The sequence below is a fragment of the Aythya marila genome, assembly GCF_965140915.1.
Source record: "Aythya marila genome assembly, chromosome: 4".
Classification (NCBI taxonomy): Eukaryota; Metazoa; Chordata; class Aves; order Anseriformes; family Anatidae; genus Aythya; species Aythya marila.
In genome coordinates, this window is record NC_139045.1 from 774,431 (window position 1) to 799,351 (window position 24,921).

At 40.0% G+C, this 24,921-nt stretch overlaps 1 protein-coding gene across 6 annotated transcripts in view; it reads left to right on the plus strand.

Moving 5' to 3' along the window:
• The first annotated feature begins 13,704 nt into the window (after positions 1 to 13,704).
• Positions 13,705 to 24,921, plus strand: part of LOC309877530 (protein transport protein Sec24D-like) — a 54,355-nt gene continuing 43,138 nt past the window's right edge. Inside the window, exons 1-7 of one of the 6 annotated variants that reach the window (XM_082758953.1) lie at positions 14,539 to 14,650; positions 15,032 to 15,077; positions 16,524 to 16,673; positions 16,846 to 17,031; positions 18,893 to 19,019; positions 21,031 to 21,179; positions 23,251 to 23,520. In XM_082758953.1, coding sequence (XP_082615079.1) covers positions 16,890 to 17,031; positions 18,893 to 19,019; positions 21,031 to 21,179; positions 23,251 to 23,520 — 688 coding nt within the window. In that variant the 5' untranslated portion in view covers positions 14,539 to 14,650; positions 15,032 to 15,077; positions 16,524 to 16,673; positions 16,846 to 16,889. Of the gene's footprint in view, positions 13,819 to 14,538; positions 14,651 to 15,031; positions 15,078 to 16,523; positions 16,674 to 16,845; positions 17,032 to 18,892; positions 19,020 to 21,030; positions 21,180 to 23,250; positions 23,521 to 24,921 lie in introns of those variants that run through there. The other 5 variants (XM_082758954.1, XM_082758952.1, XM_082758956.1 and 2 more) reach the window with 5 other exon arrangements.

Consider the following 24,921-nt stretch of genomic DNA (forward strand, 5'->3'; position numbering starts at 1 on the left):
ATATCAATTCTCTGGCACAACACAGCTCATCTGAATAGCTTTCAGCTTCAGCACAGGGCATTGGCATGCACAGCGTCTGGATGTTAAAAATTTTGTGGGCGGGAGGGTGGAGGTAGTATCTGGGACCTAATGTAAGGCAGGAAAGGTGGGCCAAATGAAATATTGATAGCCCATCAAGACATAACAGGAAGGTGTAGCAACAATCTTAATTGGATGCCTTGGCAATCAGCCCGGGCATGGGAAAGAGAGATCACTTCTTGAAAGGAGAGGGAGAAAGACATATTTCTCTAACCTCAAGTTTCCCTTCCTGAATGAGGGATCATAACATAGAATCACAGAATCACAGAGAGTGATAGGGATAACTGTTTTCCATCCTGTCAGAACTTACCTTCTGCACTGCCTCTCTAACCTTTACCAAGTCATATTCCCCTCAAACCACAGCAGCAGCATGACACTTGAATTCTTCCCTTCTACCTTCTAGAAAAACAGAGAGCAAGCAACCCTCCCCTGCTCACCCTTCCACCCCTCTTGAATAATGGGATTGCAACCCTTTGTTAGCTATAACTTTTCCTATAATTTTCCCTGGGAAACCATTCAGTCCAAGACCTTTGAGTCTTCCTGGGATCTGCTCTGACAGCTATCATGGGCATATCCCCAAAAAGCAGAACAGGTAGCAAAGTTATGTTTGCTGAGATGCACCACTGGGATGGGAAAGGGAAGAAATAAAACAGGGCGTTTTGGCAATCTATTGCTTTTCAGCCAACACGTCACATTTGCCACACAGCAGAACATAATTTCAAGCTTTTGGCCAACCACACAAGCAAATGAATCCTTTTTGTGGACATGGAACATATATCTTTATACTGACTTACCAGTCTTAAAGAGGTTACTTATGACAGAAAGAAATTATTCTGAAGCTTCATCTTGCTGGCATCAGATCAGTCAAACCTGACTCTAATGTTTATTTGCTGCTCTTAATCCATACAAATGACTTTTGGCTGCCTGAGAAAAATGGGAGACATTGATATTTGTATTTCTTGAGAAAGAGATACATACATTGCCCTCATCTCCATCATTTTCTCTAAAACCAAAAGATCCAAGTGTAGGCAACAACTGATAAAAATTATGTGTGACAAAACTAAACTTTATCAAAAAACCTCAACTTTACCACTCAACTTTATCAACTCAGAAAATTACAAATGCCAACATTTATCTGTGCCAAAATACAGGCAAAGCTTCGGCTTGAATCTGATCTTCTATGATATGATTGTTATGAAAAAAAAAAAAAAAAAAAAAAAGATGATAAGATCTTTATGAAAAAATTCTAGGTCAAACCCCCAGCTGAAGGGATGCAAGACACAGACTCCTGACGGCTCTTGAACAGAAGTTTATTGCCCTTTTTAACTACTATATATACTTTCCCCATAGTCCCACGTGCTGTCCGTGCCTGAAACAATACAATTGGTTAGAGACCCTCAGACAAACTTTGAGCCAGCCAGCAATTGGCCACTGCCCAAAACTCATCTTTAACACTGTAGCCAATTTACATTATCTCAACTTTGCTCAAGTTTTTGTTTCTACTGCTTGTTTCCTATCTCTAATTCAGGGATGTGTGAAACAGCGCGAAGCCACCTGCAAATTCCTTTCCCACACCCAGCTGCCCATCTGCTTTTAAGAACTGCTTGTACAAAATTCTAGCATGTTAGCACTGATAAGATTTGTTAAGCTTAAAGTAGCTAAGTAATAGTACTTAGACTTCAGTGAGGCCATATATTCTGAAATGTTGTCTCTGATACGGGGTGAAAAATGATTACTTAGGAAAAAGAATAAAAGCATGGAAAATGTACACTAGTTTTCAGGTGGCCTGCAGTGACTACCACTCAAGAAATTCCTCAGCCAGATGCAGTTGCTTTGTATTTAGTAACAGTTATAAATTTATTTTCTATGAACTTTTCCAGACTCCTCTCAAGCCCACATAGCTTTTAGTATTCATAGCTGATTGTAGGAAGTCATCCCTGATTATATTGTGACTTTTAAAAAAATCACCTCTTCTTGTTTGAATCTGGATCCTGCAGATTTATCTGACATCCCCTGCTTCTTGTGTCAGAGACTGAACAAGCAATCCCCAGCTACACTTACCAAGTGTATTTGTAATGTTTTCCACATATTTTATAGATATCTGTCATATCCACCTCAGTCATCTACTTTCAAGGGAAGACAAATAGGATAATTAGTCATTCTTTATACAGAAGCTGTCTCATATCTTTCATTATCCTTGCTGCCTTTCTCTATACCCTTCTTGAGGCAGGACCTGGAAAACCATACAAGTCATCTGACTGCAGAAAAAGTTGGGATTTATACAATAACATGATGACGTTATCTGTTTTGTTTTCTAATTTCTAACCCTGACATTGCTAACACCTGATCTGCTTTTTCAGCTGCCAATGAGTTGATGCTTTCATGAACTATCTTTTCAAATCTTAAAATCTTGTCCGATATTAGTCATTTCAAAACTCATTGTTTTGTATGTGAACTAATGTTTTTTTTCTCCAACATGCATCACCTTATACTTACAAGCCATGTTATAGTATGGCTGCTTAGTTTTCTTACAAGCCTTTGTTGAAGGAATTTGTTGAAAGGCTTCTGTAAATCCGAGATCAATCAGATCACCCTTATCCACATGTTTTTTGATACCCTCCAAGGATAGCCCTATGTTTGTGAGGCAGGACTTCCTTTTAGGAAAACAGTTTTAACTCTTCCCAGATAAGTCATATATATCCAGATGTCCACTGTTCTATATTATAGTTTCCACCTATTTGTTTTGTGTAAATATTGGACTGACAGGCTTGTTTTCTGAAACTCTCTTGGAACAATTTTGTTAAAAAATGCCACTCTGTAGTCTCAGGTAACAAGGCACTTTTAAGTAAGAGTAATCTGTTGCAGCTTCAAATTCCTTTAAAACTCTGTGTGATTGATCTTAGTGCCTATTTCATTTTGTTTGCCTACAATCACCTACAGACACTTGTCCATATAGATTCTTATGATAATAATCATTTATGATTCTGAGCAGTTTTACTATCAGTGGATTTACCTAAAATCTAATATATATCAACCAGCTCTGTCTTCTGGATTCAGAAGACATTCCAGCAACATAAAAAGAAATAAGACATATGTTACGTTTCATTCCACAATAAAAGAAAAGTGGTCATTTCAGCTACAGGTTCCTACAAAAGTACCCTAGGTCTGTGGATTCTTTAAAAATGCAAACCTTTTCACCCATTCCTTAGTAATGAGAAATAGAGAGAGGGAAAGAGGATATCATGACCTCTAATTTAGAGGCAGCATTTTAGTGCTGTAAATACCTGAATGGTAAGGATTTCTCCTTTTTGACATTTCGTTATTTTCCTATCTGTTTTTTTTTTTCCACATAAAATCAACATAGGCTAGTTCCCTAAAAATGTCCATTTTAACAACTTTTGAGTAGATTCTAGCTGTAACGTCTGTAAACAATTTAATAAACTACGCTATTTATTGTAGTATGTGGTTTTAGCCAAATGAGAGAATCAGCAGGGAAAAGGAAAAGGAAAAGGAAAAGGAAAAGGAAAAGGAAAAGGAAAAGGAAAAGGAAAAGGAAAAGGAAAAGGAAAAGGAAAAGGAAAAGGAAAAGGAAAAAAGGAGAGGGGAGGGGAGGGGAGGAGAAAAAAAGAGGAGAAGAGAAGAGAAACATTGTCAGTGCTTTTTGTTTTGTTTCTTAATTACACGGGAAAACAACAACAACAACAAACATCAAAAACAAACAAACAAACAAACAAACAAACAGCAATACCAAGCTCTTAGTGTGGAGAAAAGAAATAAAAGATAAAACAATAACGTATTTATTAGGTAACCTTAAGGCCAGACTGGAAAGCACTGCCCATGCTCATAAGAGGCCTGAGGATTTTCTCATTGGTAAAGGTAAAGGCTTCAAATTTTAACCCCAATGTGGATTATTAGGCTAGATATTGTGTAGTGGTTGGAATTTCACAACTATTCATTTGTTGTTGTTGTTGTTTCCCCAATTTGAAGAATGGCAAATGAAGTACAGTGGAAGAAGCAGAGAAATCACAGAATCACAGAATCACAGAATTTCTAGGTTGGAAGAGACCTCAAGGTCATCGAGTCCAACCTTCAACCTAACGCTAACAGCCCTCCACTAAACCATATCCCTAAGCTCTACATCTAAACGTCTTTTGAAGACTTCCAGGGATGGTGACTCCACCACTTCCCTGGGCAGCCTGTTCCAGTGCCTCACAACCCTTTCAGTGAAGAAGTTCTTCCTAACATCTAGCCTAAAACTCCCCTGGCTCAACTTAAACCCATTCCCCCTCGTCCTGTCACCAGGCACGTGGGAGAACAGGCCAACCCCCACCTCGCTACAGCCTCCCTTGAGGTACCTAAAAAGAGCGATAAGGTCGCCCCTGAGCCTCCTCTTCTCCAGGCTGAACAAGCCCAGCTCCCTCAGCCGCTCCTCGTAGGACTTGTTCTCCAGGCCCCTCACCAGCTTCGTCGCCCTTCTCTGGACCCGCTCAAGCACCTCGATGTCCTTCTTGTAGCGAGGGGCCCAAAACTGAACACAGTACTCGAGGTGCGGCCTCACCAGAGCTGAGTACAGGGGGACGATCACCTCCCTAGCCCTGCTGGTCACGCTGTTCCTGATACAAGCCAGGATGCCGTTGGCCTTCTTGGCCACCTGAGCACACTGCTGGCTCATATTCAGCCGACTGTCCACCATCACTCCCAGGTCCTTCTCTGCCTGGCAGCTTTCCAACCATTCCTCTCCCAGCCTGTAGCTCTGCTTGGGGTTATTGCGCCCCAGGTGCAGGACCCGGCACTTGGCCTTGTTGAACTTCATGCAGTTGACCTCAGCCCATCGGTGCAGCCTATCCAGATCCTCCTGCAGAGCTTTCCTACCCTCAAGCAGATCGACACACGCACCTAACTTGGTGTCATCTGCAAACTTACTGAGGGTGCACTCGATGCCCTCGTCCAGATCATCGATGAAGATATTAAAGAGGACCGGCCCCAGCACCGAGCCCTGGGGGACGCCACTAGTGACTGGCCTCCAACTGGACTTGGCTCCATTCACCACGACTCTTTGGGCCCGGCTATCCAGCCAGTTTCTAACCCAACGAAGTGTGCGCCAGTCCAAGCCAAGAGCAGCCAGTTTCTTGAGGAGAATGCTGTGGGAGACGGTGTCAAAAGCCTTGCTGAAGTCAAGGTAGACCACATCCACAGCCTTGAATGTCCTGAATCTGACTCTGGTGTGAAAAAACACTTTCTCACAAACATTAAGTAAATGTGATGATGATTTAAAACCTGAGATAAATCTTCTAAACTGAAGTACATGGCATTGCACTGTCACTTTCTGAAAAGCTGTAAATCTTCAATCTGCCAAGTGTACGTTACACGGCAATGCTTAACAGTTCTCAGCCATGCTCCCCTCAAAGGCGGAAAAGTAATTTGTTATTGTTCTGTGCTGGGAACAAATTAACTCAACACCAGCTCAGCTAAGGTTAATGAAGTTTTAGTTGCTGAGGTAGGGTCAAACCTTTGCCTGTTTATCTTTCCAGTACCTCTTTGTTCCCTGTCTTGTTCTTAGTGGAATGAGTAATAGTAACTCTAGCCACAAGATAGCAGGTAGTCCATGCAGAGGAGTTAGAACTCTGTTCCTCTTGGTGGTAGACTTCATCATAGTCACAATCATGCCTTTTATTATTAAATTAATGTAAAACTGTGAACTGATTGAATACACAGTTAATGCCAGACATTGTTGAGACGTGTGTTAGATCATACTCGTAGTATTTATATATGGTTCATTAAGAAGACAATATAAGTCAACTGAGCTCAGCTGCAGATAGGAAGTTGTCCATGCAACTATCAGGAGGTTTTTCTCTAAGCAATTATTTTAACGGGAGTCATTGTTGTTTGCAATAGTATTATTATTACAGTTTTAGGAGCAATTGTGAAAAAGAAAAAGGAAAAAAGAAAAAAGAAAAAAGAAAAAAAAAAGAAAAAAGAAAAAAAAAAAGAAAAAAAGAAAAAAGAAAAAAGAAAAGAAGAAAAAAAGAAAAAAGAAAAAAAAAAAGCAGCTTGGTCCTCCTCCAAACTAGAAACTAAGTTAATGTCCTTGAGTATTACTGATTAATAACACAGTGATTAGAAATTCATACAGAGAAAGCTCCCTTGTAACTCTGAAATTCACCATGCCAGGATGCAGATCAGTGAAGATCTACTTTCTAAGTTTATGTGTAGGTAGCAATATGTCACAGACCCATGTATTGATAACTTGAGTTTGGAGAACATTTCTGTGATGTTTCTTTGGTCTTTGTCCTACCTGTTCCTACCACAAGCCACTTCCAGATAGTCAGGAAGTGTATTCCTGAACTGCTGATGGAAGAAAAGCAGACATTTCTTGTTTTTGTTTTTCCTGGCCTACTAAAGTATGTTGAGAAGGCTTTTGAGCCTCCAGGTGTGTGCCTGGGGCCTCGTCATGTCCCAGTGGCATACTACAGTAGGAGCCAGAATTCCTGCCCTATTTTCTCCCACTCATTTGTATTGGCTAGGCAATTTGGAAGTACAGGTGGTCTTGAGGCACCCAAAGAGCTTTGGGAAAGGAGCTGTTTAGAAATATACAGAAAGACAAGGATTTCTGAATATACAGAAGAATCATCAAGCGAAATAGCTACAAAGGCCCCTCAAGATTTTGTTGTGAGGAAAAAGTAAAACACATTCACTGCATGACTTGTGAACATGGACAAAATTTCTGCAACACTGGAGTAACATTTTAGATAATGTTGAAGTAAGGGTTTGGGCTAGAATTTGTGTTTCTAGGTATCATTCCACTGTTTTTAGTTATGACTATGTTTTAGTAAGGAAGAACTCTTTTTCTCCTGGGATTTGGGGATACTCTTAAGTGCCTATCTTTATTTCATTTTGACTCTCAGGAGATGGGATGACCACATTTTAGCTAGAGTAGTTGGGAAAATCCTGATAAAAGATTCTAAATTAAAAAGAAAACTATCTGTGGTTTACCAGCATTTCTTTCTCTGTCTCTGGATGGTTCTGGTTAGATTTGTACCAGAGAAACAATAACAACAAAGAGGATACAACAAGGACCCTCACACATGAAATCTTACCCCCATGCAAATAACTGCAATAGATAAAAAGCAATCCTTCATTCCTGGCTATAGGAACAAGAATTCCAGCTCTCTGCTTTGATAACTAACTCCTTGCAAATGGAGCACATTAGAAAAGTCTGTTCTCCAAAAATACCTTGATGTTTAACCCCTGCTGATCCTGTCCTGTTGTGCTGCATCTTCTTGCCAGAAACCACCAGTTTGCAGACTTCTCAGTTCCTTCTGTCTTTACAAAGGCTTCTGCTTTTGGTGCTAATCTACTGCTGAACTGGTATTGTCATGGATTTGCTGGCTTTCCAGACAACTGCCAACATCTGCAAATCCTGGACAACTGTTTTTTGTGTACCCACAGAGCAAATCTGGTATGCATGCTGCGAGACCTAGTGTAATGTAGAATAGTGGTCCTGTCCTTTCTTATTTTATGCCAGTTGCATCTCCTATCCCTATGGGTTTGTTGGTTTATTTTTGGTGATGGGAAAAGAATCAAATAGTTGATATGAGAGGTATCTAAATGTCCCCCAAACAGTATTCTGAAAAATAAATACTCTTGTAAGAAATACGGATATTTGTTACAAATGACAGATCAATTTCCTTTACTGCTGTCTAGTACCTATATTATTTTCCAGTGCTCAGGTAGAAGTTTTTTTGCTCCCATATTAACAGTGGTGTAAAGCAGAAAGACAGTGAATGTGAGTGAGAATAAACACAAAAGCATTGGCATCTTAAGTGTTTTCCTAGTGATTTTGAAAAGCTGTCTTTCTTATATAATATATTCATTCAGCAGTTATGAACATCTGTGAGTACTAACAAATGAACTTAACACTGTTGGTGATTAGAGGTGACTGAGCAGAGAAAGGAAATTACCTAAGTTTCTGTAGGCAATCAATTATATGTAACAAATATGACTTACTAATAACAGTAGAAATATACTTGGTTTCCTTTTAATGACAGCACACTTATTAGAGTATTCTTTCTAGCAAGACTCCACTAACATCAGAAATTTTATACATGAGCAGGAAACAAAATGAAAGATACTGAAAGTAAAGCTACTTCAGGTGCTTTTGAATGTAGAAGTGAAATGTATCTAAGTTTGAGAAATTCCATACATTCATCAGGCAAGCAGGGAGAGGATCTCATAACTTTCTGCTGTCCTTTCTCAGACTGTTACTGTTGGCTTAATGTTTATTCACAGTGCTTTATATATCATACATTATTAATCAGATTTTAATGAGAAGTTCTCTGTTTTTATGTTCCAGTTTGTTATGTAGCAATTACAGCAGGGTAATCAAGTCTTGAGTTCTTTTCTTTAAGATCTAGTACTGTGATCTTCCACTCTCATGCATCTTAGACAGTACTAAATTAATTAAAAATTATAACTGAAATTCCCCAACTGAAACATCACAGAAGTTTTCTCAGAACACTGAGTCTATCTCCTGTAAATGTTCCAGATCAAGTTGCAAGAATGCTGATTTCATTAGAAAACCAAAACAGAAACTGCCAGGGAGAGGAAGGAGAGGAGCCTTGCAGGTTTCAGATACCAAAAAAATCAAGAGGCCTAAACTAGCCAGAAAATCCTTCTTAAGGAAGCAGCCATAGTGAGTTTTCTAAAGCACATGTACTTTTGTAATGTTTGACTTGAACAGAACTGGTAGACCTTAGAGCATTTCTGCCTTACTGAGTTTCAGAGAAAGTGGTTTTAGATCATAAAGACCAAGCTAACAAGAAATCACAAACTTGGCTTTAAGGCAAGTGTCCTATTCACAAGACCCAGAGAGAGTCTCCTAGGTAAATAACAGCATTAAATACTTGTATATCATGTTTTGCCTGTAAGCATAATTTTATGTTTTGCAAATATGCCATTAAACTTCATCAACACTCTTTGAGGTAGGCAAGAATTGGGTTGTCCTCTGTAATGGCTGGTTTTTGTCCTCTGCTGGGGGGAGCCAGGGACCATGAAGACAAAAGGGTCTGTCACTGGGGATTGACGGTTGCCAGTGACATTTAAAGAGGGTTGGGACTGGGAGGGAATTACACACTCTCAGTCGTTCCTCTCCTCTGCCAATGCAGAGTATAACAAAAATGCAGCTGGAACAATGCAGCTGCTCGAAGGCAACCAGCAACTGTACAAGCGCAACAAAATTGCACGGTTTGTAGTAGGGAACAGAGAGTAATATCAAGTTTAAATGAATTTGCAGAATTCAAAAAGACTATAATTTTATCAGTTGGAATTTCAGCAGGGTGCTGGGATTTACACTTTTATTCATCTAAAATATTTGGGAAACTATAATGAGTGTCAGGACCTCTTATTCTGAAAGCAGCCTGAGGCAGAACAGCCTTGACCACTGCAGAGCAGTAGGTCCATACTTAGCAGGAAGGAAAAGGGAGAATTGCTGGTACAATCCATGTGCTCAGCAATTCTTAACTGTGTCTCAGTGGCCCCTCTGATTTTGTTTTTGGGTACTCTGACCAGCTGCTTCTTTAGTGTCTGATACTGCAAAAAAAGGGGTAAGGAATTATTTCTTCCTTTACTGTGGTCCCATGAAATAGGACTAATGGACAGTGGATAGTCACTGTAGGAAGTACCTAACTAACACCAGTTATTTAGGAGAAAATTATGAAGCAATGAATGTATGCCCAGGATTTTAACATTACTGAATTATTTTCCCTATATAACAGCAGCTAGATCAGTGTAATATTCTAAAAACCCTTTGCTGTTTGTTTTTATTTTATATAGGGCAGTGTTTAGAGGGTTTGCTCCTATAATATTTTCTAACTGCCACTGAGATTATTTAACAAAGAGATCAGTACTCACTTCTGTTGTATATGTTTTTACATATACATATTTTTAGAGTTCTTAGTTTTTTATATTAGAAATGCAACTGAGTCACAACATTGATCCATTTCTTCTTTCAGTAGGGTGCTGTTTCCTGAAATATTACATCTTTCCTTTTTCTCACATTTTTTTTAGTCTGACCTCATCATCACATTTTCTTTATAGAAAAAGAAAAGAAAAGAAAAGAAAAGAAAAGAAAAGAAAAGAAAAGAAAAGAAAAGAAAAGAAAAGAAAAGAAAAGAAAAGAAAAGAAAAGAAAAGAAAAGAAAAGAAAAGAAAAGAAAAAGAAAAACATATTCAATTTTTTTTTTTTAAGTTTTCTTTTGTTTTAAACAAAAATGGAACCTTTGTAAATATGCATTTTCATTTTGCTTGTGAAGTGCTTTACAGCAAACCATAAATTGTTCTCCATAGATCTTAACTATACAGAAGACAAAACATTAGAGAAGATTGTTGTGAGTATATGTAAGCAACACAGGAAAAAGAAAGGCAACTTTATATGTGAAAGATCCTTCTGATGTTATCAAAACCAAACCTGTTGTTATGTCTACAGGACATACAAATGAAATTAAGTGGAGAAAAAAACAGCATCAAAAACGACAAAAAGTCTTCTAGCATGTAAGACCTTTGGATTTTTATGAACTGTTTTATATGAACCTTGTGATGAAATAGTCTTTTCTTTAAAGAGCATACCCAATACTGTCTACATCTTCCCTTACAGAATAGTTCAGAATATATTTGATAGATAATATTTCATATAACACTGAACTGCAGATGCTTGTATTGTCACAGCTATATGTTAACACAATCAATGTTAAAGGCTGCAAAAGTTGTAGTATAGCTATCACCAGGAGAGATAACATGTCTGTATCTCATGCATCACAGTGCTGTTCTTATTCTTCCTGGCAGCTTGTGCTAAGGGTGTATTTTAAAGATGTTCTTTAAATGAAAAGGTTAGGTAGGGATTTAGTTTTCCCTGAAACATGCATTGTCTTAATGCAGTGTGCTGTGACAGAGATACAGAGTTCTGCACAGTTTGTCTGTGAGGGGCTTCTGTAGGCCACTGGTAGTTATTTCAGGGAACAGATCAATCCCAAATAATTATTAATCCTAAATAATTCTCCTATGAAGAAAGGCTGACAGAGCCGGGGCTGTTCAGCCTAAAAAAGAGAAGGCTCCAGTGTGACTTTATGGCAACTTTTCAGTACTTAGAGGGGGTTTATAAAAAAGATGGAGAGCAACTTTTTGCTCAGTCAGATAATGACAGGACAAGGGGGAATAGTTTTAAACTAAAAGAGAGAAGATTGAGATTAGATGTTAGGAGGAAATTCTTCACTCTGTAGGTGGTGAGGCACTGGAACAGATTACCCAGAGAATCTGTGGATGCTCCATCCCTGGAGGTGTTCAAGGCCAGGCTGGACGAGGCCTTTGGCAACCAGATCTAGTGGGTGGTGTCCCTGCCCATTTCAGAGGAGTTGGAACTAGATGGTCTTTGAGGTCCCTTCCAACCCGAGCTGTTCTATGGTTCTATGAATTAAAGTAATTAATCCACTTCCTCCTCCCCACCCCACCAAAAAAAAAAAAAAAAAAAAAAAGTTTCTGAAAGATTTGAGTTACTCCTCTTTGGATTCTGAGTTAGTTTGTTTGGGTTCTATAACCAGTATCTTCCAAAGTGATGGAAGTCTGTTTTCTTTTTTTTTCAGAGCTAATAAAAAAAACCTGAAAACTTTAAATTAGAGATTTTGGTGGCAGAGGATTTGCTATCTTTTTTTAATTGGGATGAAGAAAAGCATGTAGATTTAGATAAGTTCCTCTACTGACTTCACCAATACTAACTCCAAATTAGGTCTTAAGTAAATCACGTTATTTCTCAGTAGCATTGTATAGGTACAACTTCAGGATGAACTGAATTTTTAACCTACAAGTTCTTCATTACTAATGACGATAGAGAAGAAATCAGTCTGATTCAAAGATTTTATGGTAAAGTTTAATTTAAATAATTTAACTAAAATGAAGTGACAACAGTTTAGTGATATTGCAATGTCATTTTTATGAAATTATTTTCCAGATCAGTAATGCACTTAAATCTCTAACAATGTTTGCACACTTCTGAAATCGAAGACCTTAAATTACTTTTAATGTTTACAGGTGGAAACTGCAGATAAATATTACTTGTAGCTTCAAAACATCAGGACCATGACATGCTGGGTACATTTTTCTCAACATTCCACACTAATGGCAGGTGGAAGTCAAGCTGTGGCCTCCGAAAAAGAGGTGTTTGATGCATTTCCAGAACTGGCCTGAAATGTGGGCTTCTCTATGCAATCTCTTGCTGGTCTCCACTTTCAGCTTCACTAGAGCTGATTTCAGGGAGGAAAAATCTGATAGTAATTATTCAGTGGCCAAGTAAGTGCAAGGCCCTTCTGTGCTGAATTATCACAGCTTCTTACTGTTAAAAGCTGCAAGCTAGACACAACAGAGCTGGCGGGACAAGTGACTTGCCTGTCTCCACAGCAAAATAGGGGATGTCCAAACTTAGCATTGTTATTTTCCTCTCAGTGGAATGGTATTTCAATACAGTTCTGTGTAACTGAAGGTAATTGTATGCATCCATATAACCAGCAAAAGAGTGAGGGACAATGGGTGAAATGGCAGTGCGGCAATGATGAAAGGCATCATTTTGCATCTTGCTTATGAAAGAGTCACTGATGCTCCACAGCCAAAACCACATGCCATTTAACTGATGCTTTTCACCTCCTGGACTAAGATTTCCATTCTGGTTAGACAAGAGTGAGAGTTTGGAAAAGTTTGAGCAGAATATCCAACAGCATTAATTCCAATAACATCTAGAAAATCAGCTTATGTTATTCAGTGGTGAGACCAGCCCTGGAGAGCAAGTACAAAGCCTCATCGAGACGCGTTCTTGCCTCTTCGTGTTGCCTAAAGAGGCTTCTTCCAAGTCTGTCCTGTAAAGGATGCCCCTCCATTTTTGACATCTATTTCAAAGGCATTGTTATTTTTTCAAAATTATTTTGTATAGTAATGAATGTTTTTGACAATCTTGTCTGAAAATTTTGTCTTACTACTGAGATTTCGCTCCACTCAAAGGATGGGGCTTTAATTGAATGACTTTTTGGTTTTCTTTTGCCTTATTTTATTTATTTATTTATTTATTATTTTTTTTAACCTCAGCACCATGAAGAGATTGCTTGCTTTTTGACTGGAAAGAACAGGCAAACTTCTCCAGTACATCTTCCTCATCTTGTTACTCCTGTGTTTCTACGTCGTTAATTAGGAAACCACTGATTCTGTGCTGTAACCAAGGCGGTGTTTTTAATTGTGCTCGGACAGTAACTCAAACCAGGGCAGGCAAGCAGGTAAGGCACCTGGGTCGTGTTTCACTCTGGATATTCAGGAGGCGTAATTTTGCGTCTGTAAATACATGCGCTACGTATTGCCGCAGGTACACGTTTTGAAAGCACACGCGAGGAAAAGTGCTTGCATTCTTCATGCTTGTCTGTGTTTAAAGAGGAATCGTGTCCCCGTACAGCGGGGCTAAGCCGACTTAGAGCCGCACCCCCGCTGCGGCGCGTCCCTCACAGCAACCCCGCCCGCGCTCAGCTGGTTCCTGCTGGCCGCTGCGAGCCGGGCTCTGCTGTGCTCACTGCGCAGGCGCAGTCAGCGGGGCCGGGCGCGCTCCCGGCGGCGGGGGGAGCGGTGGCGGCGGCGCGCGCGCGGGTTCAGACGTGGCACTCGGCTGAGCGGCGGCCTCGTGCGGCGGCGCGGGCGGAGGCTGCATGAGGCGCCCAGGTAACGGCACTAACGGTCCAAACGGCCCTAACGGCCGCGGCGGGGGGAGAGGGGACGAGGGCTGTGGGGAGTCCTGGCACAGGTACGGGGATCGGAGGGGAGCGGCTGCGGCGGCGGCGGGCAGGTGCCGGGCGGGTCCCGAGCGGGGCTCGGGGAGCTTAAGGCGGTGTTTCCCGAGCTGCCTCCAGATGAGTGCTGTAGAAATAAAGAGCGGGGGGTGCAGCCGTGTGCTGGCCTGAGCCTGTGCGGAGGTACCCGTGGCAAAGGCTGTCTGCTAAGCAGAGGTTGCAGCGTGCTCTGGGGAGGGATAGCACTGCTCTCTAGGCGTACACCGCCACGGCGCCTCTACAGAAACGCAGAGCTCATAGCTCTCTGTCGGGTGGCAGAGAGCATGGCCTTTCATTTTTAACTCTGTTGTCCTGCCTCTGTGTTCACACGAGGGGATTTTACGGTTTCACAGAGGTAGCGGGGCGGTGGGGTGCAGTGTAGGTGCAGCCGCCCTCTGAGGGGTGCTGCCAGCCGGTGCTGGGGTAGCAGTAAGTCGTGGAGAGGCGCTTGTGTCAGTGGTGTTCTTCAGGCCATGGAGCGTAAGGTCACCTGGTGCTAAATGGGGGAGTCAAAATCTTATTTTGTCCTTTCTTTTAATTACATTGTAGTAAACAAACCCGGGGAAAGCCCTCAGCTTAGCTGACCCTGTGATCTTTCTCATGCCATTTCCAGAACGAATCCGGATGTCTCTCATCATAATCTGATCACTAAAATCCTAAGGGATCTGTGTCTGTTGGTACCTTGGATGTTGTCTCCAAACCAGTTTCATTAAATGTTTCTATATGTACGTGTCTGAGAAGGGATTAAATATTATCAGTGTTGAACAGAATCTGGAGTTATGTTGGATAAGCTTGCGTTGTCCTCCCTGTGTGTGGCTGAGAGTTCCTGTCTCTCTCCAGCACAACCTCTGCATGTTTGTAGCGCCTGTGGGAAGTTTGACGTGGCAAGATTTTGTGTGACTGTGTGAGGAAGTTGTGGGGGAAGTAGCTTTCCATGGACACTGTTACAGTTAAAGGTTGAGGCAGCTGCAGCAGCCTCAAAGTGCAAATTTCTTCCTTTTTATATATTTAAAGTATTTATACGTTTATACCAGTGTGTAGATAATTTGGTGTTGACTTACTGTTTTGGAGTAAAAAAACTCACATGGTCATGTCCCTTCTGATAGGGGTAGGGGGGAAGAAAGTATGGCTGGCAGCAAGAAGCCCCTCTGTGTAAGTATTTTTCCCCTTTTTCTGTGCTTACCTTCTTAACTAAGAAATAGGAGAGAACCCCCTAAGCTTGCCCACCCAAAGCAGTTTAATGCTTCAGTCAAGAAATCCTACGCCTCTATGAGGAGTGTGGCTTTGTGCCACAAGCAGTGTGTGAAGAGAGCAGGGCCCTGCACCCAGTTCCAAGTGGCTTCTTGTCTGACATGATAGATCAGTAAAACTCTTTTTTTCAGAAATGTGTGTTTAATAAGAGAAGCCAAGAGGTGGGTTTTGTGATGAGTGTAGCTTTTCTCTACTGATGTGTCAGTGCAGTATGAATTTGTCTATTTCATGGTTTTGTGGGTGTCTGATTTAGGTGATGCCTTCATGCGTGCTTATGGATCGCAATTCCTGATCCAGACTGCATACTCAAAGATCACCTCATGCTACAGTCCAAAGAATGCGAAATATAGGTGGCTGGTAAAGCTATTTTAAAGGAACATTTAGCATATGAAATGCTGGTTTAGGTAATGGATCTCTAGTTCTTTGGGGATGCCCTAGTTGGGGCTTCACAGAAACACTAAATGCTCGTTCAGATCCTCATCATTTCTCAAAACACTCTTAATTTGGGTTTAAAGAAAGTTAGTGGTGTTCTATTTTTGTTAAATTCAACATGAAATCAAAAGTGAAGAATCTTACAAAAGTGAAAGTTGGCAATCAAGGCTGCAGTGTACATCTGTAACTTTTCAGATCCCTTGGTGGAAAGTGCTCTGTATTTGCGAACTGGCCATGTAAAATACAGTCATCTGGTTTAGTAGCGTAGTTAGTTTGGTTTAGTAGCATTCATCAGATTTTTCTGGTTCATTAAAGTTTCCTAGAAGTATGTTGCAGGAAAAATCACTGCAGGAAAGAGATAAAATGTCTTGTGAATGTCTCATCATCAGAAAACTTATTTTGATTGCTTTTAATCAAATTCTGCTGTTTTATTTATTTTTCTTTCTTTCTCTGAAAACAACAGAATCAAGATGTGAAAGCTCAGGTAAAAGATGCCTTGGTAACAGTTTGGACAGTGTATGGTACTGTTGAGGCCATACTGCCCTCAGAGAACAGGCTCTCACTTGTGGAATGCCTTGTGCTCCATTTCATCACACTACAGAGTCCCTTAGTAAAAAAGCCTGCTCAGGTGTGGGCCAGTAATGTGGAAGACAGCTGGAAGTTGGATCTCTGTCCATCCTGTAATTTATTCACAGTTTCACCAGCATTGAAAGCAAGCCATTACTTACTTGCTGGGATTAGGGATGATGTAGAAGGTTTGATGAAGAGCTACTACTCTGTCCCATACCCCATCTAAAACAAATCTGCCAGCACTGGAGAAGGATTTGCTAGTTCTGTTCTCTAGTCACTCTGCTTTTCCTGATTTTTTCCAAGTACGTGGTATCTGGCGTGTGGGCCTCACTGTCTGTTTTGCAGGTGTAGCAGAAGTCTAGTTCTTCCCTGTGAAGAGAACAATTTGAGATGTTTTCTTCCACCTATACATTCTTCAGTTACAGTTTTTCTCTTGCCTGGGAGAGATGAATCCTGTTCAGATAAATTCAGTGAATTGTTTGAATTCACACAGTGGTAAGGAAAGCAACAACCAGCTGCAGTCAAACAAAAGCATTGTTTTCCCCTGACCTCCAAATCCATTTTTGCTTCCATGTATGTCTTAGGTCTTTTTGGAAGTGTAATTCTCAGCCTTTTAAAATGTCCAAAGAGTGAAGAGTAGTAGCAGGTATCATGTTCTCTTTTGCAGATCATTAAGGAGGACCCCATACTTGGAGTAAGAATATTGCCATCATGAGTCAACAAAGTTATGTTGCAGCTCCTCCGTATTCCCAATCCCAGCCAAGAACGGGAGGCTTTTCTACAAGTTTTGGACCACCTAATTCTTCACTTCATTATGGTGATCCCAACTCCTCATATGCAGCACCTCAACAAGGTATAAAATTGACTTAAAATATATTTTCAGTCTGCCTGTTTTGTTTTGTTTTGTATCTCTTTTGGTGTTTTGCATCTCTTCATGGTACTTGAGTCAACATACAGTGCTCAGCTTTACACTGCTGGCTGATGCAATGGGATCCTGCCCTGGCTTTGCTTGCATTACTGTTTATGCTCAGATGTTGATGTAGGATGCCTGGTAGTGGGATTCTGACCTCTGTGTGTGAATACCATTGTCAGGGAAGCAGTAGGCACCAGTGCTCAGTGCTGTGCTGTGATTAACCTAATACAGGTGTTAATACAACAACAAAATTCTGGGAATAAAGAAATGTTTCTCAACTCCTATGTGTTAATGGCAAGGAGGATTTCAGAAATGGGTTGTATTCTTTGCAGTGGGACCTGTGTCCAACCAGGTTCCTGAGCACAAATGTGCCTATAAATACAGGTTGATGTTTTACTACTTAAGCTTGCTTGCTGGGTGATGTGTTTGGATAATGCTCGGTAATTGGAGCCCATCTGCTTTCTGAATGCTTAGGAGACAGTTACTTTCCATGAGGAAAGGGAAATTGTGTAGCTTTTACATGCAGATGGCTTGTTTGCTGTTTACAAATGAAATCATGCTACAGATAATGTAATTTGACATCCAAAAGATAAACCTGACTGTTACCGTCTCTCCTTTCCATTTCATTCATTTTAACTTGGTATGTGGCTTCAGATTTTTCAAGAAGTTTAATAAGTGAGAATATAGTGGCTGAGGTCTTAAAAACAAAACATCAACAAAAGAAATTTGAGAGCACAGAACTTAAGCCCATTTTGCTGTAAGTCATAGTGGTCTGATTTCAGCTAATGCTAGGCATACTAAACGTGTGAATTGGGACTGTGGGGAATATCCCAAAAGTAAGAATCCCCCTTCCTTCATTAAGTCTATTAACACACCTAGGCAAAGTAGGGAGGAAAGAGAGGGATCATCTCAATATGATTTCACAGAGGAAAATGACAGTTAAAATAATAAAGATGACTGAATTATTTTTTTAATACCAGTCAGATTATGGTAATTTACATTAAACTCAGTATTTGTCATTGGGTAGGGTAATAACAGAACCAAATATTCAACTATTTGCTTGTTTTATATAAAAAATATTCTTTGTAAAAACATCAGGAGTTGTGTTACTTTAACCCAATGCTAAATGTAGTCAGAATTACTTCTGGTAATTGGCATATTACAGTGCTAGGAAAAAATACCAGTTTAGGTGCCAAACAAATTTTTGAGGTTAGAGTAATTTAATATAATTCAAGAAATAAAGATTGAAAAAACTGTTTATTCAACAGTGGTTCTTACATAAATTATAATCCCTTTATAGTTGATGTTCTAGATCTGAATTAACCCTTCTTAGCATAGATTTACTGGGCCTACATATGGAAGCAGCATTGGTGGGGGGTTTTGTGGCTTTTTTTTCTTTTTTTTTTTAAGATTGTTCCAAATTTTCTTTCTGACAAGGTCTCTGAAAGCAAAGGGATCTCATGCTTCTCACTACAAAAGTAGCCGGATGATAGGGAACTTCCAGTATCCCAAATTGGATTGGAGGGTCTGTTTCTCCATTCTTGATTGTTTCTTTATGTCCCTCTTGGGTTCTTTTGCTGGAAGGTTAACAACTACTGGTTGGTTCCTTTTTTGCTGTCTTTTTCATATATGCTTCTATAGCTGACCAAGAATCTTTCCTTTCTTACAGAAAGGCTGAGGTTAGAAGAGACCTTTGGGGGTCATCATAAAGCAGGGCTGAAACCTTGTAATTTTTTATGATCTTGTGCTTTTTTTTTTTTTTTTTAAGGATTCTTACATAAAAGTACTTCCTGTTTGGCAGGTATGTCAAAATCAACTTTGCCTCTTGGATCTTCAGCTCCTGTTGGGCCTCCACCACCTGGTACACATCAGTTGAGCCAGACCAACTTCCAGAATGGGCCCAGTGCAGCAGGACAGCCAATGCACAGGTGACTTTCAAGAATTAATACATGAGATCTAAGTTATTTGACCTCTCTTTCATCTCTTTGGCTGTTTCACTGGCAATAAGTATGGCTTCCCTTTTATTTTCAGCAGTTCTGACTTACTCCAGTTCTGAACTAGATCTTCTAGTTAATTTCTCTGTGATGTTAAGCTGCTAGATCATACAGTATATTTCTGTTTGAACCAGATAATTATAGTATTATTTCTGCTTGAACCTTAGACTCATTGCTTAAAAGCAGCAGTAAGGTGTTTTATATATGCTCTCTTCAGAGAGCACTTATAAGTTGCTTTTTTTTAAAAGTTACTTTCTGATGTCTTAATTCTACTTTGTTGTGAGGTACCAAGAAGTTATTTAAAAATTAATAGTTGCTGGTGAGTTTTGACTAGAAGCTGGTATGTGTCTATATAGCTGTAGTTTTTTTCCCCCCTCTTGTCTTTGCCTCGTTGCTGTGGGATCACAGCCAAGGATCTGTAGGGTACTTTAAAGACATTTTTATAATATAGGTTTGATATAATTTTTCAGATGGATGGCTGCTGCTCTTTTGCTCAGTCAGTTAGCTGAGAGTAATTGTAAAGAATTTAAGTGGTATTTTCCTGCCTCCAGAACTTATAGGAAGAAGTGAAGGAGATGGGAGTGGGGAAGGGAGAAAACTAGGGACAGGTTGAAGCTGTAAAAATGAATCTTGGAAAAATTATGGTATGAGGGGATGAAAGGATATGGTGGACAAGCTTGATTACAGAGTGGTTGTATTGCAGGCTGGGTTGTAAGTGGGTAAATGCACTTAACTCTTAATTCTGTCAATTATTAATTATTTTGCTGACCTCCCATGAGTGACAGAATCAGAGTTTGTGTACCTATAGCTATTTTAGCTTTAGCGAACTTAATTTCATGTAACAACATTCTTGTTTCAGTTGATTGAAGCCTTACTCTGCTTCTGTAATTGTTTGGTTGTGGTGAAATTATTTGTGTTCAAGTAAAGCCATGCGTATGTTTTATGAGGCATCAGAATAGGAAAGCCTGTTGCCTGTGTGTTACAACTATGTAAAGAGGACCCACACCCTGGTCGTCTGTTGAGGGTGGAAAAAAAAAAGGTGTACAAACGGATGGGAAGAAGTAGTGGTTGTCCTGAAGACCTGAAAACAAGGAAAATGAAAGTCAAAGTGATGTGACCAGCCCAGCAAAATACTGATTCTCTTCCCTAAGTTTTGGTCACTGTCCTGACAGCTACACACCTATTGTTTTTACCTGATCTTGTTTTATTCCCAAACTGCTGAGAGCTGCTGTTCCAGGAAAGGAAATCTCCATATCAAAATTTCAAGGAAAGTGAATTCTTCTCTTGATATACCTAGGACTGTCCCCAGTTTTAAAAATGGTTGTAGATAAAACAACGTAGATAGCAGGGAGAGATGTAGATAGCCTGAGATCTCATTTGATCAGAATGAAATAGTGCCGCGTGTTACCTCTTCCTTTACTTCAGTTCTTTCTCTTGCCTTTATGCCTTCCTGTGTCTGGTAACCATGCAGCAGTTTTTCCCCACCTTCATCCTCCTCTTCCCTCTATAACTGAGAACTCCTTAACAGTTTCTCTGTCCATTGCCCTCTCTTTGCAGATATTCTCTGAATACTTTTCATTCATCCCTGATAGGGGAGCTTCCTTCATTAGCATGTAAAGGGGGTGGAGGTATTTGCTAAATTCAGAAGCTTCACTTTCTTAATCTTTGAGCTTTCATATAGTTATTCTGTCTCTTCTCCATGGAATACTCAAGCTTCTTTGTTTCTAGTAAGTATACAAACACGTTTGAAAAACTGCAATCTCTCTTTGTGCTTCATGACTATTTTAACAAAAATATACTTCTGAGCAGAACATGAGAATTCTCTGGAAAGTTTGATCAACCTACTTAATTGTTTCAGCACCACCCTTGAGAAGGTATTGGACCTTCTGGGATTATGACTAGTTGATGTAGTTCCTTGCATAACCACACTCATTTTTCCCTTCAGGTTTCAAGGCCCTCCACCTCCAAACAATACAGGACCTTCCTATCCTCCCTACAGTCATCAGTCACAGCCAGCCTACCCAAATACTGCATCCACTTCATCTACAACACAACTTGCTAACCAGCTCAACAGCATGCAAATAAATAGCTATGGTAATCATTTTTATCTGGTTTGTCTGTTTGACTTTTTCCTGAGTTAAAGCTATTGAGACTATAGTAATTAGAAAGAACTTGTATATAAGCAGATAAATTCTTGCATGCTATCATTTGCTCAAGTTCTTACATTTTTATTCTCATTCAGTCTTTTACATCAGTGTTCTAGAGCTAGTTCTGAATCAAAATTTGCTGAGCCTTCCGTACATGTTGCTTATCTTATCTGTCATTTCTCATTGTTTGTTCATGCTGCCAGTGACAGCCAAGACATGATCAGTAATATACAGACATTGTCTTGTTTTTCTTAGCTTTTTTATAGTTTCTCTCTTATCTTACTCTTTTTTTGCCCAGAACTTAAAATTTAGATGAAGAAAAACTAAACTATATTTGCATTTAATTTGGGATTAAAACTGAAACATGAGGCAAAGATGTGATCACGTGATTCTTCCACACAAATTGCTTCCCATGAGTAATTTTCTGTCTGGCTATATCTGCTATTTCTGAGTATTTCTTGGTCAAATTTACCATTTGACTGGAAAGCAGTAGAATTTAGTTAGCACCTTGTTTCTCTGTGGCAGGGCATTTATGAGGACAAGTTTGCTAAACTAAGATCACTTTAGTGGCTGATATCATCATAAGATATGTGAAAAGATGAACATTTCAGTTCAGGCTGCACTGATGTTATATCATTGTTCCTTCTCTGACTTGACAAGTTACTAACTTGAGTTTAATGAAAGTTGTGTAACTGCCAGGGATCTGACCTTCCATTTGCACAACGGCTTGTGAAACGTGCTTCTTCACCTTAGAAAAAATAATTTTGACTTCAGCCTTGGTGTACTGAACTGCAAGTACACAATTAAGTCAGATAGTTCTTTACAAGATGAACTGTGGCCCAGCACCTCTATGGCAGCACTTCATATTCAGCAATTTCAGTACTTCATATGCAGCAACTCATATTATTTAGAGCAAAAAGTATTGCTTTTCTTCCTGCCTTCATTATATTGCCTCCAGCAACAATTATATAATGTTCTTGCTTATCTTGTTACATGCGGGAATGTTGAGATACCATGTCTTCAGTGGTCTGAAGGGTGTCTTTACAGTTATGCCCCTGTGTTGGGTTTTATTCTTCTGATTTTTGCTTAGAGGTAAGGCAAAGTTGGTGTAACTTGACTGAGCACTCAAATTCATGGCTTATTATTCTGCTGGAGCAATGTTAGTGTGTACCAGTAGAGAACCTGAGCATGATTTGCATGTAACACTTCTCTTAGTTCACAAGTCTGACAGAAGATACATTTTAGTATTTGTTTATTAGCATTAGTCCTTTTGCTCCAAACCCAATTTGCTATTTTTTTTAGTATTCTTGAAAATTAATTTTCCGTAGGTCTATTGGGGGATGATTGACTAAAAACTCAGGTTTTGTAAAGTAAAGAGCATTTACAGATTTTAAGTCTCAAAAAGAAAACCACTTGCAGGGTCCTCTGAATTTTAATTAGAATCTGGATTTTACACGTAACAAACTATCCCTCACCAGTGTGTGCTAAATAACTCCACATTTCATCTTTCAACATCATCTGTTTTACAACCATCTTCTGGTTTTGAAGTGAGTGGGTTTAACTTCCGTTTAGTTTGTCATAGTAAAATGGGAAGATCTAACTAACAAAAAAAAAAAAAGCTACATAAGAGAAATTGATTATTAAGCCAAAAGGAATGTTGTTTCACACTAAAAATTTAAATATTATAAATCACTATTGGCTTTTGATATGTGTACTCTAATCAAGAATTGCTGAAGGCTGGCCTCCTTCTCCCTTTCCCCACCCACCCCAGCTGTAGGGTTTTATTGAAAATAGAGCTGAAAGAAATAAAATTGAACATCTGAAGCAGTTCATACTTAAACTGTGAGGTCTGATTTGTTTTATGAACAGACATTTAGAATCTGCTTTATGAAGCATGTCATTATGTAACTCAATATTCCCTGTATGTTACAAATATATGGAGTAAAAATAGAATGTCTTTCATACAGAGTTAGTAGGTTGTCATTTTTGACTAATTTGATAAATAACTTCTTGCTCAGGTCCTGGCACTACTCCGAGCTCTCAAACATCTTCTGGGCATCCAGCATCTTTTCAGGTTCCACAGCCAACACCTCCGATACAGCAGCAAACGGCTTTGCCACCTGGATCACGGGTTCCTCCACCAGCAAATAATTTCAGTGGCCTTTGTGCTCAACCTTCGTTGCCTACTATGGCCAGGCAAGATGGGATCCCTGGATGTGGCCCTCTGAATCCTAACTTGCAACAGCTTCCAGGACAGCCTCCAGGGCCTGGATATCATCCTCAGCAAGGTAAAGAGTGATGTTTGGTATCTAATTGAAAAACAAATATATTGAGAATCACTGGTGGAACTGTGACCACTCACGGGTGATGTTCTGTTGCCTTGGAAAAATGAAAATTCAATTGCCTTTTTGTAGAATGGAAGTTGTTATTGCCTGTCAGTACATTCAAGGCAGGATATCGTTTTGCTCAAAAGTTCATTGCTCTATTGAGAACTTAACAAGAAAAAGGAGATTAATTTATGTCAGAAACAATGTTTGTTTAGTATTGGATAAAAGTCATAACATTATAGAAAGGAGTGGTACTCCTTTTTAGATACTCCTCTTTACTATAGCAATAAAGATTTGTAATTGAATACAAAGAATGTGCTTTCTTACCTGTTACAAGTAAGTAAAACAGTTAGCTGGCTTTTTAATTGTCAAACTAACTAGGCTGGTTTGCAGCGACTTGTTAGTAAGGAGGTTCTCACTGATGCAGCTGGAACACTGGAATCAAGAGCTATAAGTTCTACCGAAGAGACAGGCAGGGAAGGAGGGGCAGGGATGTTGAGAAATGGATAGATTGCACAGAGTTAGCTCTAAGAAACAGCCACAGACAGGCTGAAAGCATGTGGGTAAAGGTGAAGGACCAGATCCATAAAGGACACCTTGTGGTTGGGGTCTCCCACAGGCTGCCGATCAAGGAGAGCCTGTTGATGAGGCCTTCCTGCTTCAGCTGCAAGAAGCATCATGAACACAGGCACCTGTCCTGATGGGTGGCTGCTTCAACCACCCAGAATTCTGCTGGAAAAGCCACACAGCAGGCTGCAAGTGATCCAGGAGACTGAGGATAACTTCCTTGTCCAGGTATTAGGCAACCCAACCTGAGAAGTGTTACTGGGCCTGGTGCTCACCACTGCAGATGAACCTATTAAAGATGTTAAAGGAATTATTAATTAACGTCGATATTAAGGGATTCTGAAGGTACACTGGCCAGAAAAGAAAGGCCAAGAAGAGCGTAACACCCTGATAAATGAGAAGGGAGAACTGATAACAAGGGACATGGAGAAGGCTGAGGTATTCAACAAAAATTTTGCTTCAGTTTTCACTGCTAGTCAGGTTTCCCACACGCATCTCTCGAATTCCTGAACCTCTAGGCAGAGGCTGGGGGAACAGAGTCCCTTCCACTGTAAGCAAAGAGCAGGTTCAAGACCACCTGATGGAACTGAACAGGTACAAGTCTATGGGGCCTGGTGCTGTGCATCCCAGGGTCCTGAGGGAACTGGCTGATGTCATTGCCAAGCCATGTGTGAAAAGTCCTGGCAGTCAGGTGAAGTTCCTGGTGACTGGAAAAAGGGAACCATCACTCTCCTTTTTAAAAAAGGACAGAAAGGAGGACCCAGGGAATTACAAGCCTCACCTATGGATCCTCGA